The following is a 13,500-nucleotide window of genomic DNA, read 5'->3' as shown; positions in this document are numbered from 1 at the left end:
CAATTTCTCTGATTCAATCCCATGTCCAAAATTTTTCCTCCAAGCTATCATGGTTTCTTTGACGTGTTCTTCCTTTAGCTTAACCTGTAAAAAAGCTGTCCATATAATTTTTTAATTACTTTTTCATCAGGACCTGTCAAAATTTTATCTAATTCAGTCATTTTATCAGAGAAACCTTCCATTTTACGATCTTTATCATATCTAGATTGTATTTGCACATATGAAAACCAATTCATTCCTATTCCTTCCTGTTTCAACTCTTGCATGTATTTAAGTTCACCCTCTGCATTCAATATTTCATCATATCTAACTGTTTGTTCCTTTTTATATATTATTGGATATGAAAAAAGCTTCAATAGTTGATAGCCAGACTGGAATTTTTAGGTAGTATTGCCTTTTGTTCTTCTCTCAATTTAGTAACAAGACTTCATGTTGATGAACCTTCTTGAGCTATTCCAGGAGATTCTAAGATTTGATCCAGTTCTCTCTCTCTCTCTCTCTCTCCTTTCAAAGTTGGCTAAATGAAAGATGACTTGATGAACATTGTTATCGGAAATATCTTATCATACAGTATCTCATCATCTTATCAGTGCAATGAGGCCCTTGAATCAATGCAATGGAGCCCTATATAATACATTACACACACACACACACACACACACACACACACACACACAATCACACACACATACACACAAACTTGCCTGCAGGGGTTGGAGTAGAAGACCCTTCCAACTCTGTTATTCTATTCTATATAAGAGAGAGGGAGGGGGAGAGAGAGGGGGAGGGAGGGAATGAATGAAGGATTTCCTCTTTATCTATTGCTCTTTCTGCTGTTTGTCAAGAGACAGCTCATCTCACATCTCTATCTTCAATCTATCTTTCCACATACTCACCCAAGATATCTATGGTGCCTGATATAATTAGAAAGGTGTAAGGATTGTGTTGCAGAAAATGACAAGCTTAGACTTCTCAGGATACAGGAACAGTTTATTTGGCAGCCAGGTTCAGAAAGCTAGCACATAGCTAGCACTGGAAATTCTGAACAACCTTCATCATGCATTGGTCTCCCTGTTGCTTTCATTTTATCTTGCTCGTTTCTAAAACATAGAACAAGAGAGCTGGATGGGACCTTGGAAGTCATCTAGTCCCACCCCCTGCTCAAACAGGAGACCCTATACCATTTCAGACAAATGGCTGTCCAGTCTCTTCTTAAAATCCTCCAGCGATGGAGCAACCACAATTCCTAAAGGCAACCCATTCAGTGGGTTGATTGTTCTCACCGTTAGGAAATTTCTCCTAAGTTCTAGGTTGCTTCTTTCCTTAATTAGTTTCCATCCATTGCCTCTTATCCCACCTTCAGCTGCTTTGGAAAATGGTTTGATCCCCTCATCCTTGCAGCCCCTCCTATCTTCCAATTGAGCTGTATACCAGTTTTTTATAGCCTTGTTTCTCTGTGGGGCATTTTATTCCATGTTGACCTCACTGGCAGAATTCCTTCAATGTGATTGTGCACTGCATCCACTTCCTTCAGGGTCCTCTTCTTGACTCTTCCAACAATCATGCAGTAATGTCAGTCAAAGTTAGTTCATTTCGGGTTAGGACTTCAAAAGAAGATACAAAAACATCATAACTCTCATCCAGTCAGGAGAGTATGATATGAACTTGATGTAGCTCAGAAAAAAAGAGTTCTTTTTCATGTAGCTCCTGGAAAACCCCTTTCATAAAGTTTAAATGAGCTAACATATCTCCATCTTTCAGAAGACATGCCCTAAACAGTTTCCATGTAAGATGTATGTGCGCACCTACAGTGTCACGTACATAAATCCTCTTCAAATTCTCCCAACATCTTGCAGCAGAATGTTCTCCACGAATGTGTACTTGATGCAGCAGGGGTTGCACAGGTAAACCCACCAGTGGCTGGCCAGGTTAGGTGGTCTTAATAGAATGGACCTTATAAATTCATATTAGTTTGGCTTTTCATTCTAGTGCCCTGGAGTCCCAAAGTTGACTTTTAGCTGGAGTAAACTTTTCTCTCCAACTTCCTCATAAGTATTAAAAATAGGGCTGAACAGTGTGGCAAGACCCTGTAAAGTGGGGTACAGGAAGCCAGACGTGGGTGAGAGATAGAACAGAGGTAAAAGCTGCTGACAGCTTAAGATGAAATAGGAACTTCTCTTTTTTATATTTCTCCTACGTCCTTTGCTGTAACATTCCAAATGAACTTCTGCTTTTTGAAATGTCATGCTTGTCTCGTGTATGGAAACGCCTTGAGAATGCACACTATGGAACACAGCATAAAAATAGCAACTGGGCAGAGCTCAGGCAGTTCAGATTTTGGTGTGTGAACACGCTGAACTCGATGCATCCAATAAACCTGTTTCTCTCACTTTCGTGGTCTCACGTCCTGCTCTTTCGTAAGTAGATTACAAACCACAATCTGCTGCAACATACTAATTATTGGTCATTCAGTGTTAGACCAATTATACACAACACCCATTCATTGCATCGCTGAAAATCTGCTATCTTGTTGGTATCATCATCGTTATCAGAATTCCAAGCAGTTACATCTGGTGGATTCTGGACAGCATTCCATAAACCTTCCCTACGCAGGAGTAGACTGCACTTCATAGACCAGGAAACATAGTTTGTTCCATCCAACTTGGTTATCATTGATAGGTTTCTTGATGGGTTGCTCGCCATCTTCTCCAGGATAGTAAAAATCACTGCAATAAACAGCTGTCTGCATACGGTATTGCGTATCAACACCAACTCTACTTTAGCTACATCTGGTACACTCTGGGCCCATAACCAGTGTTTTGTAAGCTCCCCATTGAGAGAGCGAGTACGTTCAGAGAAGTGTTGTGAGAGTTGTGTTGGAGAACACATAAACCAGCATACAGAGACACTGCAGTTTAAATAGGCTTTTACTTTCGTGGAAATAGAGGTATCAGAGTCCATCAAAAGTTCCAAGTCATACACGGATAAGACAATCAGTCATCAATGTCTTTCAGTTAAGGGATAATCCAAATAACATAGTCCAGCATCATATAATCAGTTCAGTACTCAAAGTTTGTTAGCAGTTGCAAAACGTTCAATAGCTCATGGCACTTTCTAACAGCCAGCTTCCAATAACACTCAGATCAGATCAGCCCAGCATTTAATAAACAGAGAGCTAACAGTCATTCTGGCTCCCTCTTATGGCTGATTGAGGAAAACAGCAACCAATCACATTTTACAGTATGATTTAAAGAAACAGGTACAACATTGTTACATGATTTATATATTGCCAACCCAACTGTTAGATCATATTCCTAACAGCATCCATGGACCATACAGAAATCCCTACTAAATATAAGCATTGCTGTAAATATAGATATGGAATACTGGAACTGTGCAGAATGATCCCCTCAAAATCAGTGCTGTATTTTTTGAAATTTCTCCTCATCTCTCTTGTTTTAGCTTCATCTTCTCCTGAAAAATTCGCAGCTTTACAATAACTCCTTGGATGGATTATATCTGGATGAGAGTGGAGAGCTGGCTGCTGATCTTGACATCATGAGTTGGGCCCCGTTTCTCAATCTGTCAGTTATCTGGGCAAGAGAGTGAGGAAGCCATGATGAGAATGGAACTTGATCTGGAGTTCAACTAATTGCTGAAAGGGGGCACATCCTGAGAAAGAGAAGGAGCACCAACACCAGTTAGGGCACTACCCAAACCAATTCAAAAGACCAATTCAAAAAGAACTGTGAAAGAGATGATGTTGAGATATTCCTAACTAACTTTGAAGATGTCTGCAAAGCTGAGAGAACTGCAAAGCCCAGGATATGGCTCCTATTTGCCTTCTCTTGATATATTGCTTAACCCAAATATTAGCTAATCTGAGAGTTCTGAAGAAAAAGAGGACAAACACAAATATTAATTATTGATTAATTTATTTCATGTTTAAGATTATTTTGGATTTTCATTTGATTAATCTTAAACTTCATATTTTTATTTCATTTGGTTTCAAATAAGCCCAATTGTGAGGGAACACATGCAAAGGAAACATACAAACCAATGACAACGGGTCAAAGGTGCTGGAGAGAGGCAGCGTTTTTGCCAGGAAGAGCGGCGTTTTCACCTGGAGGGAGACTGGAGGGAGACTGCTTTGGTGGCCCTGGATAGTTCCTGGTGGTGAGCGACTGTTAGCCCCCCGCCGCCGCCCCCCCCCTCACCGCATGAACAATGGACAATGACGGCACTTTCTTTAATGAGGCAAGCTTAACTTGACTGACTAACTTGACTGTGCAGAAGAAAGTGAAACCTCTGTCTAGGAGCCTGGTTTTCGCGGCTAGAAGGAGTAAGAACTCCCCAGCATATCCGTGTCAGCAGCGTATTGAGGAGATTTGTCTCCCCAGAGCTGCTTGGCACGGAAGACACAGATGACGGAAAAAAAGCACTGGGATTGGGGCGGAGGCTGCCGACACTTCAGACACGGCCCGAGAGAAGCTGCCGACAATAGCGCGGCTTGGAGGCGCGGCTGCCAGGGTCCCTGGCTGGAATTGCTTGCTGCTGGTTGCTGGAGGCCATCGCGCCCTGGGGAGCCAAGGGCGCTGCGGCTGCCTGGAGTGAGGTGGCCGCCAGGAGCCGGGCAGTTTGCTGACTCGCCTGGAGACGCTGGGAGGTGCCGGAGCTCACATTAATGCTGGAGCTCACATTAACGCTGAGCCGCTGACCAGCTGTGAACCCACTAAGGGACTAACTAGGTTTGGAGGACACAGAAGGTGCCTGGAGTTCCTTGAGTTGACTGAGGAGAGATTGTTTTATTGAGAGACTGAGAAGAGAAAACGCTGGCCTTATTAACACCAACATCATTTTAGAACTGGAAAGGCCTACTGTGGGCCATCAGCCAGGTGAACTGAACCATCTAGCAGATATTGTGGTGCCGCCTATGATGAGAGGCGGGCGGAGACTCCCTGCCTGCGGGAACGGGGACACCTGTCGGAGCCTGGAAGAGCAGGATGAGACCGTCTTGGCTGCCAGGGAGGTGGCTGTCGGTGACTGTTTGGGGGGACCCGACCCCCCCAGGTTGTCTGACGCCTCCTTCTGCTGTTGTGCTGCTGTAGGGTCAGGCTAGGGACAGGGTAGGGTTAGATTAGAATAGGGAGGGTTAGTTTAAGTTAGGTTAGGTTAAGGTTAGGGTTAGGGTGGGGGTGGGGTTGCTAGCCTGATGGCCTACCGACGGGCTGCCTCCACCGGGAGTGTCACGGTACAGCTGGGAGTGGGGTTTCCCCCCGCTTTTTGCCGTGGGGTCTCCCAGGTGTTCTATGTTCCCGACGAGGGGGGGTGTTGCTGGCTGCCGTTGCCTGTGGCTGGCCCTACAACTTTCGCCATTATTTGTCGCCTATGGCCTGCTTGCTTCTCAGACTTTCCTGGCCTCTCCTTGGACTACTGCTGGGTCATCATCATATGCCCGTTATTATTTCTCTGGACTTCAGACACATGTATGGGAGGCTTGGATACCACCCTCTTTGGCCTCTTCGGACTAAATAACTCGCAACAGTGTGCAGATTTTATATATTATAATTTTTTATATATTGGTAATTGTTGATAAATTTTTTATAATCTTAATGCATGGGGAGTGTGTGGTATGAGTGATTGATTGAATGTTCCCACTTTTTATCATTATATTGCTGGGTTTTTTTTAAATTTGTTTTGTGGGGATTGACTGACTGCATGTATGGGTATGTTTGATGGGCTGGGTGCCTCCTGCACTGAGTGCTTTAGCAGAAGTGTTAGGGGGCCCCAGGCCCGGTTCCAGCCCTTGGATGTGTGTGTCGAAGGGCCTGCCGATGAATTCGGCAGCAGGGGGAGAGGGCGGAGGGACCACAGATGCGGGAGTGGGCCAGAATATTGGGGTCATACTGGGGAGGGGCAGATATGGCAGGAACTTCAGGGCGAGCCATTACCGGGGAAGGAGGGCTCCCTATGTCAGAGGGATCCCTCTTTCCGGCCCTGCGAGTTCCACTCCAAGGCCAGATGGCACGAGTAGTCAGGACCCTGGTCTCAGGTTGCTGTTGCTAAATGCCAGGTCTGTGGTTCACAAGGCTCCCCTCATCCAGGACCTAATTATAGACGAGGGGGCAGACCTGGCATGTATTACTGAAACGTGGCTGGGCCCGGAGGGAGGAGTCCCCCTCACTGAAATGTGCCCAGGGGGTTTTCAGGTACTTCATCAACCGCGACCCCAGAGAAAGGGGCGGGGGAGTGGCCATTGTTATCCGCCAGTCCTTAGCTCCTCGTAGGATCCCTGCTCCGGAGCTTGTCGGGTGTGAGTCCTTGCTGGTGAAGATGGGCCTTGTGGGTCAAGTGGGCTTGTTGTTAACGTACCTGCCTCCCAACAGCATGACAACAGCCCTCCCCTTGCTCCTCGAGTTAGTAGCTGAGCTGGCAGTTGAGTTCCCCAGACTTATGATACTGGGGGACTTCAACCTGCCTTCGCTTGATGAACACTCTGATGGAGCACAGGAGTTCATGGCTTCCATGACAGCCATGGGCTTGACCCAGGTAATCCAGGGTCCGACTCACTTGGCGGGTCACACATTCGACCTCGTATTTCTCTCGGAGCAGTGGAGTTGTGATCTTGGTCTGAGGGATAGTGATATCTTGCCCCTGTCATGGTCGGACCACTTCCTACTGAGGCTCGACTTTTGGAGACCAATCCCCCGCTGTAGGGAGGAGGAACCGATTAGGTGGTTCAATCCCAGGCATCTTATGGATCCCCAGGGTTTCCAGATGGCACTTGGAGTTATGCCTGATACTCTCGCGCGCAGCTCGGTGGAGACCTTAGTCACTACTTGGAACTCGGTGGCGGCTGAGGCTCTCCACCGGATTGCGCCTTTACGGCTGATCCACGACAGTGGATGCAGGAGGGCCCCTTGGTTTGCTGAGGACCTCCGGGAGATGAAACACCAAAAGAGACGCCTAGAGCGCCGCTGGAGGTCCAGTAAATCCGAGTCAGACCGAGCACTATTAAAAGCTTGCATCGGAGTATATCTATCGGCAATACGGACAACCAAGAACAACTATATTGCCGCTCTGATAGCGTCTGCTGAGTCCCGCCCTGCCGCCCTGTTTAGAGTGACCCGCTCCCTCCTAAACACGAGGGTTGCGGATAACCCTTTACAGGGTAGAGCAGAGGAATATGTCCAGTTCCTCACAGACAAAGTTGCTCGGCTTCGGATGGACCTGGACTCCAATTGCGCAGAGCCAGCCGGGGTACCAGGGGAAGGTCTTCAACAACATCTCTGGACTGACTTTCAACCTGTTGCCCCTGATGAAGTGGACAAGGCCATGGGAGCGGTGAGTGCTGCCACATGTATACTGGACCCGTGCCCCTCCTGGCTGGTCACGAACAGCAAGGAGGTGACACGGAGCTGGATCCAGGTGATGGTGAATGCCTCTCTTCGGGAGGGCTTCTTCCCACCAGCATTGAAAACAGCGGTGGTGAGACCCCTCCTGAAGAAGCCATCACTGGATCCAACCATTTTGAACAACTATTGTCCAGTCTCCAACCTTCCCTTTATTGGGAAGGTTGTTGAGAAAGTGGTGGCCTCTCAACTCCGACGGTCCTTGGATGAAGCCGATTATCTGGACTCCTTTCAGTCTTGATTCAGGCCTAGCTACAGCACAGAAACCGCTTTGGTCGCACTGACCGATGATCTCTGGAGAGCCAGGGATGGAGGTCATCCCTCCATCCTAGTGCTCCTTGACCTCTCAGTGGCCTTTGATACCAACGACCATGGTATCCTTCTGTGACGGTTGCGAGAGGTGGGGGTCGGAGGTACCGTTTTTCGGTGTTTCTCCTCCTACCTCTCGGACAGGTCGCAGTCGGTGTTGGTCAGGGGGCAGAGGTCGACCCCTAGGCCCCTGAAATATGGGGTTCCTCAGGGTTCAGTCCTGTCCCCCCTCCTGTTTAACATCAACATGAAGCCACTGGGTGAGATCATTCGACGGCACGGGATAAAATACCATCAATATGCGGACGACACTCATTCTATCTGTCCACCCCATGCCAACTCAGTGAAGCGGTCGACATGATGTGCCAGTGCCTGGAGGCTGTCAGGGTCTGGATAGGGGTTAACAAGCTTGTGCTCAATCCAGACAAGACCGAGTGGCTGTTGTGTTTCCCTCCCAAAAATTTGGTTAGTATTCCATCACTCAGGCTGGGTGTGTGTGTGAAATTTTACGCCCCTCAGACAGGGCTCACAACTTGGGAGTCCTCCTGGACCCACAGCTGACTTTAGAACATCATTTGTCGGCTGTGACCAGGGGGGCATTTGCCCAGGTTTGCCTAGTGCACCAGTTGCGTCCCTACCTGAACCGGGAGGCACTCGAAAAAGTCGCTCACGCCCTCGTGACCTCAAGACTGGACTACTGCAATGCGCTCTACATGGGGCAGCCCTTGAAGAGCATTCGGAGACTTCAACTGGTCCAGAATGTCGCCGTGCGAGTGATTGTGGGTGTACCTCGATACACACACATTACACCTATCCTCCGCGAGCTGCACTGGCTTCCAATCGGTGTCCGGATACGCTTCAAGGTGCTAGTTATTACTTATAAAGCCCTTCATGGTATTGGACCTGGGTACTTGAGAGACCGCCTGCTGCCAATTACCTCCCAAAGACCCATTAGATCGCACAGGGTTGGCCTCCTCCGGGTTCCATCCACCAGCCAATGCCATCTGGTTACCACCCGGGGGAGGGCCTTCTCTGTTGCAGCTCCGGCCCTTTGGAACAAACTCCCTGTGGAGATTCGGACCCTCACCCCTCTCCCTGCTTTCTGAAAAGCCATTAAAACCTGGCTGTGTTGGCAGCCCTAGGGTTGATGAGCTCCCTTCCCCTCTCAACAGGTGTGGTTGTTGGTCATTTTAAATGTCTATTTTGTACTTGTATGTTTCCCCTTCCCATTTAAGTTGTTCGCCGCCCTGAGTCCCTTTTAGGGAATAGGGCGGCATATAAATAAAATAAAACTTAAACTTAATAATAATTGCATATAAGAAATTAAGTGATATGAATCTAAGAAACAATTTCATTACCAGTTTCCTATTTTTATCACTAAGTGTTCCTTAGTGTTTAGCTCTGGTCGCAGGAGGATAATATAGCACTTGGGGAAGAAGATGCAGCCCAGAAGCCCAGCACCAGAGGCCAAGATAGAGAAGACCTGAACAGCCACCATGTATTTCCCTTTGGTGCTGAGGTAGGTGGGCAGGAAGGAGATCCAGATACTGCAGAAGACCAGCATGCTGAAGGTGATCAGCTTGGCTTCATTGAAAGCCCCAGGTAGGTTTCTGGCTAGGAAAGCCACTGTGAAGCAAACAGCAGCTAGGAAACCCATGTAGCCAAGGACAACATAAAACATGGTGACAGAACCTTCATTGCATTGAAGGATGATCTCTCCAGGCTGGGAATGCAGATCAGAATCAGGGAATGGAGGAGAAACTCCTAGCCAAAGGGCACAAATGCAAAACAAACAACCAGAACAAGAAAGGATGATGGAATTGGCCAAACTCTTCTTCAGCAATCTTTTCACTCGGTTTCCTGGTTTTGTTGCCAGGAATGCCAATACCACTGTGATTGTTTTGGCCAACAAAGAAGATACGGCTACTGAGAAGACAATGCTGAAAACTGTTTGTCGGAGAAGACAGGTAACTTTTCTTGGTTGTCCAATGAAGAGAAGAGGAGACAAGAAGCAAAGCAGGAGGGAGACAAGGAGAATGTAGGAGAGGTCTCGGTTGTTGGCTTTGACAATGGGTGTTTCTCGGTATTGAATGAATGCAATTAAAACAAGACCTGTGGTTAGGAACAAGATTAGGGCAAAAGAGACCAATATAATGGCCAGATGTTCCTCATAGGCCAGGAAGGTGATGTGTTTAGAGATACATCGGAGTCGGTTCTCAATTGAATATTGATCATCTGGGCAGTTGGTACATTTTTCAGTATCTGGGATAACGGAAAATAATGTTTATTTTTTTTCCTCTCAAATTTCAAGAAAACCTTGAACCCCTCTTCATTCTCTGTATTCACCTTCATCAGTGAGAGAAAATTCAATCACCCTGAAGTTGGTTGATGAATCAGGCCAGGTCATAAATGGACCTCACACAGAAATCTGTTTGGCAACCCCCATGCCCTCTGAAAGCAGTGATTCAGTAAGGTAAATTTAGCAAATACAGATTTACCATAGAAGGCATGACTGAAATACACCAAGAAGAACCTGAATTGTCAGAAATTGTCATTTTGTGATAGGGGCAGGGGTAGGCTGTGGGGTGTTTGCAGGGATTCAGGAGAACCTCTAGATAAGATTCAGTGCAGTTCGTAAAACCGCCAAATCCCATCCTGGCCAACTCTGCCCACTCCACCTACCCCACACCATCCCCTCCCCTCCCAAGAGTCCCCATGTTTAGGATGCAGGAAAGTGCAGGGTGTGTGTGGAGGCTCGGGGAGAGTGAAAAAAAGGCTTATCGGAAATTGGGGAAGGCAGAAATGGACCCATGATTGACCTCCAGAGCCTGAGGGGTGCGACCCCCAGCTTCCATGGTCAGGAGGCCAACTGGGTCATATCCACCATGGACACATCCACCCAGCAACCAGGCAAGGAAACCCCTTGCTAACATTTTTGAAGCCCATGGCTGGAGAGGGGTACAGTTGACGGAGGTTCTGCAACATTTGGCAACTTCTCTTGCTGAACCTTCACATGTCTAAAACAGTCAAAAAGAGTCATAATACATAAGGTTTTTCCTGACTGACAAATGGCCACCGTCAGAGCCTCCCTAATTCAAAACAAATAAATCGAACTAAGCAAGTAAGGAATTCCTTCATAATGGGAATAATCATTACACAGAAGATAACTAAAACTTGCACACAAAAGCCACAATTGGAATGGTCTGGATGACTTCAGCTGTGTGGGATTTACTTTGTATGTATGGTATACGGCATGGATTTTTCCATCCATCTGTGGCAGGAGTGTTCAACCTGCGGCCCACAGGCCGGGTGCATCACACACAGATCACACCCACACCAGCTCCACAAAGGCAAAAAATGTTGTGGCAGTTCATGATACATCACGTGACACAATCAAGTTTGACACCCGTGATCTATGGCTATCTTTCCTTTTTGATCCAGATGGGCAGAAATAAAAAATGTGGTGGTTTTTGATCTATTTACTATTCCACCATAGACTTTATGCAGAAAATGTTTCCATTGTTCCTATTCCAAGCCCTATTTGTCCATGAATGGCTAAACAATATGCTCAGAGGAAAGGACCTGGAAGATCTGCCCCAAACAGAAGATTGAAACAATCTTGTCTCTCGACAGCTACACAATTGCATACTCAATCTATACTGTGGGCAGGTTCTTAAAGGCTCCGTAGTTGTTAAAATAAACAAATAATCAGTTGAGAGTCATAAAAGACAGAATGACACCCAGCTGATTATTTGTTTATTTACACAAATAGGCAACATTTAAGACCCTATCCACAGTCCAGAGGGAACTATAAATTGTGTAGCTGTCGAGAGACAAGCTTGTTTCAATCTTCTCTTATTCACTTGTATGAAAATTGCCTTGGATGAATCCACTTCCTCAAAGCCTTCTCTTTTCTTTGGTGACACCCACCTTCCTGAGTAGAGATGGTCCCCTCTGGACAAGGAACACAGTCGTAGCAGCAAAATGGCTCTCCTTCTCGCTTCTGCTTGACAAATCCAGGATGGCATTTTTCCACACATTTGGATTCAGGCAAAGGCTAAGCAGAAAAACAAGGAATGCCAAAGAAAATGTGTTAGTGTTAACCATCCTGACATGCTGTCGTACTCTTGAAATAAAAGTGACTGCTGAGTTTCTAGAACTATAATGATACGAGGTAGAGGTGAAGTCATGAGGACATGTCCCTCAGAAAGGGTAAGTCAGGAATCTTTTGCTTCAGAACCTGTGAGTTGTGTGAGGGAATTCTGAGGTCCAGCTAGATATCCAAGACAATTTTTTTTCTGCTGAAGAACTACAATTAAGTAACAGAAACTGACTTGGAAGAACAAACCCATATTTGTTACTAGTTAAATTTGGAGCTCATTTTCTTCCCAGAATGACAGAAATAGCTAACAATCAAGATAAATAATTGTATTCAGGGGTTTTAAATGAAGTGACTTCTTACAAGCCACAGCCCAAATCAAAGCAACATTTCCTTTTAATTTGTCCCTTGTTCTTTCAAATATCAGGAAAGGCTTTTCTTTGAGTCAAAATCATATTTCAGTGTTTCAGTTTTCTGGGTTAGGGTGTTATCACTCAGCAATTGAGTCATTTTGACTCCATGTTAAAAAGAAAACAATGTTGGATCTCCTTCATAAGAGCAGAAGTCCAATTACATTATCGCAGTGGGATGAAAGATTGGAGTAGGTAACTCTAGCCAGGTCTGAGTTTCTTAGAAACTTCTTGCCCTGCCCTTCTATGGGACACTGGGCCCAACCAGGACAAGGTGAATCCAAGTTCCAAAGCTATTTTCCAAGGGGAACAAAAGGACATCTCTCCAGTCTTGATTCATTAAATTCAGTCTAAACCTGAATTCAGGCACTGGTCAATCAATTTGCCTTCTTGTTTGCTATTTGATGACAAGGAAGAAGTGGATCACAATCCCTAGCACTTGAGGGATTGGCCCTCTCTTACCATTTCCGTGCAGCTTCTCTGTTTCAGCACTGAGCCAGGGTGCTCAGCCTGATCACATAGAAAAAACATACCAATATTTCTCCTACCCCGTTGTGCAATTTTAGCCATGACAAACGATCTTCATTGATAATAAGTCTCTGCTTTTCAACAGTCAACAGTTTTTTTCCATTGTAGTTGTCACGAGACACCCAGGTAGAGATCCTCAGATCTGCCTTTAAATCTCCATTTTGGTCCAAGTACAGTTTCAATTCAGAAAGATTGCAAAATTCATTCTTCTCCAGAAAAGGATGAAACTACAATGGGAACAGCCAGACATTTCAAAAAGCGTAAACTTGGTAAATTAGTCCTTTGTTCTCATTTATCTTTTTCTTTTACCGAGGTTTAACTTGCAAATATCCTTAGATGGTAGAACAGGTTTAATCATTTTCTTCAAAAATGAAAACGAAAGGTTCAATAAAATTTGTCAATGATATATTGACAAAATGTCTTTTCAAAACAATATGATTGATAAAATGTGTTAATTATAAGAAACCTTCTAAAGCAGGTCATAAATAAACTGCACAATGAAAATAAATATTTATAAATTCCTTGAAAACAATAAGTGCTTATCACAAAGCATGGATTTATCAAGAAAGTGACCAGACTAATCTCCCAGGCAGACCACATTATAAATAAATCCAGATGAGTTAATTGTACTTTATAATTACATTAAGAGAATATTGTGTGTGTGTGTGTGTGTCTGTCATCGTCGTCGTCGTCATCATCATCATCATCATCATCATCATCATCATCATCATCATCATCATCA

The 13,500-nt window shown here is 45.5% G+C and overlaps 1 protein-coding gene across 1 annotated transcript in view; it reads right to left on the bottom strand.

The window, feature by feature from the left end:
• LOC148047099 (vomeronasal type-2 receptor 26-like) overlaps positions 1-13,500 on the bottom strand; it is a 132,943-nt gene that overhangs the window by 15,722 nt on the left and 103,721 nt on the right. The window contains exons 8-9 of the mRNA XM_087707746.1: positions 12,779-12,985; positions 11,652-11,778 (exon numbers count right to left, since the gene is read on the bottom strand). Coding sequence (XP_087563872.1) covers positions 11,652-11,778; positions 12,779-12,985 — 334 coding nt within the window. The remainder of the gene's footprint in view (positions 1-11,651; positions 11,779-12,778; positions 12,986-13,500) is intronic.

Source organism: Thamnophis sirtalis, unplaced genomic scaffold (assembly GCF_051295495.1).
Source record: "Thamnophis sirtalis isolate CommonGarterSnake01/CBP01778 unplaced genomic scaffold, rThaSir2_p1.2 scaffold_3, whole genome shotgun sequence".
Taxonomy (NCBI): domain Eukaryota; kingdom Metazoa; phylum Chordata; class Lepidosauria; order Squamata; family Natricidae; genus Thamnophis; species Thamnophis sirtalis.
The sequence above is the reverse complement of the archived record's forward strand: the minus strand, read 5'-3'. Positions and strand labels throughout refer to the sequence as shown.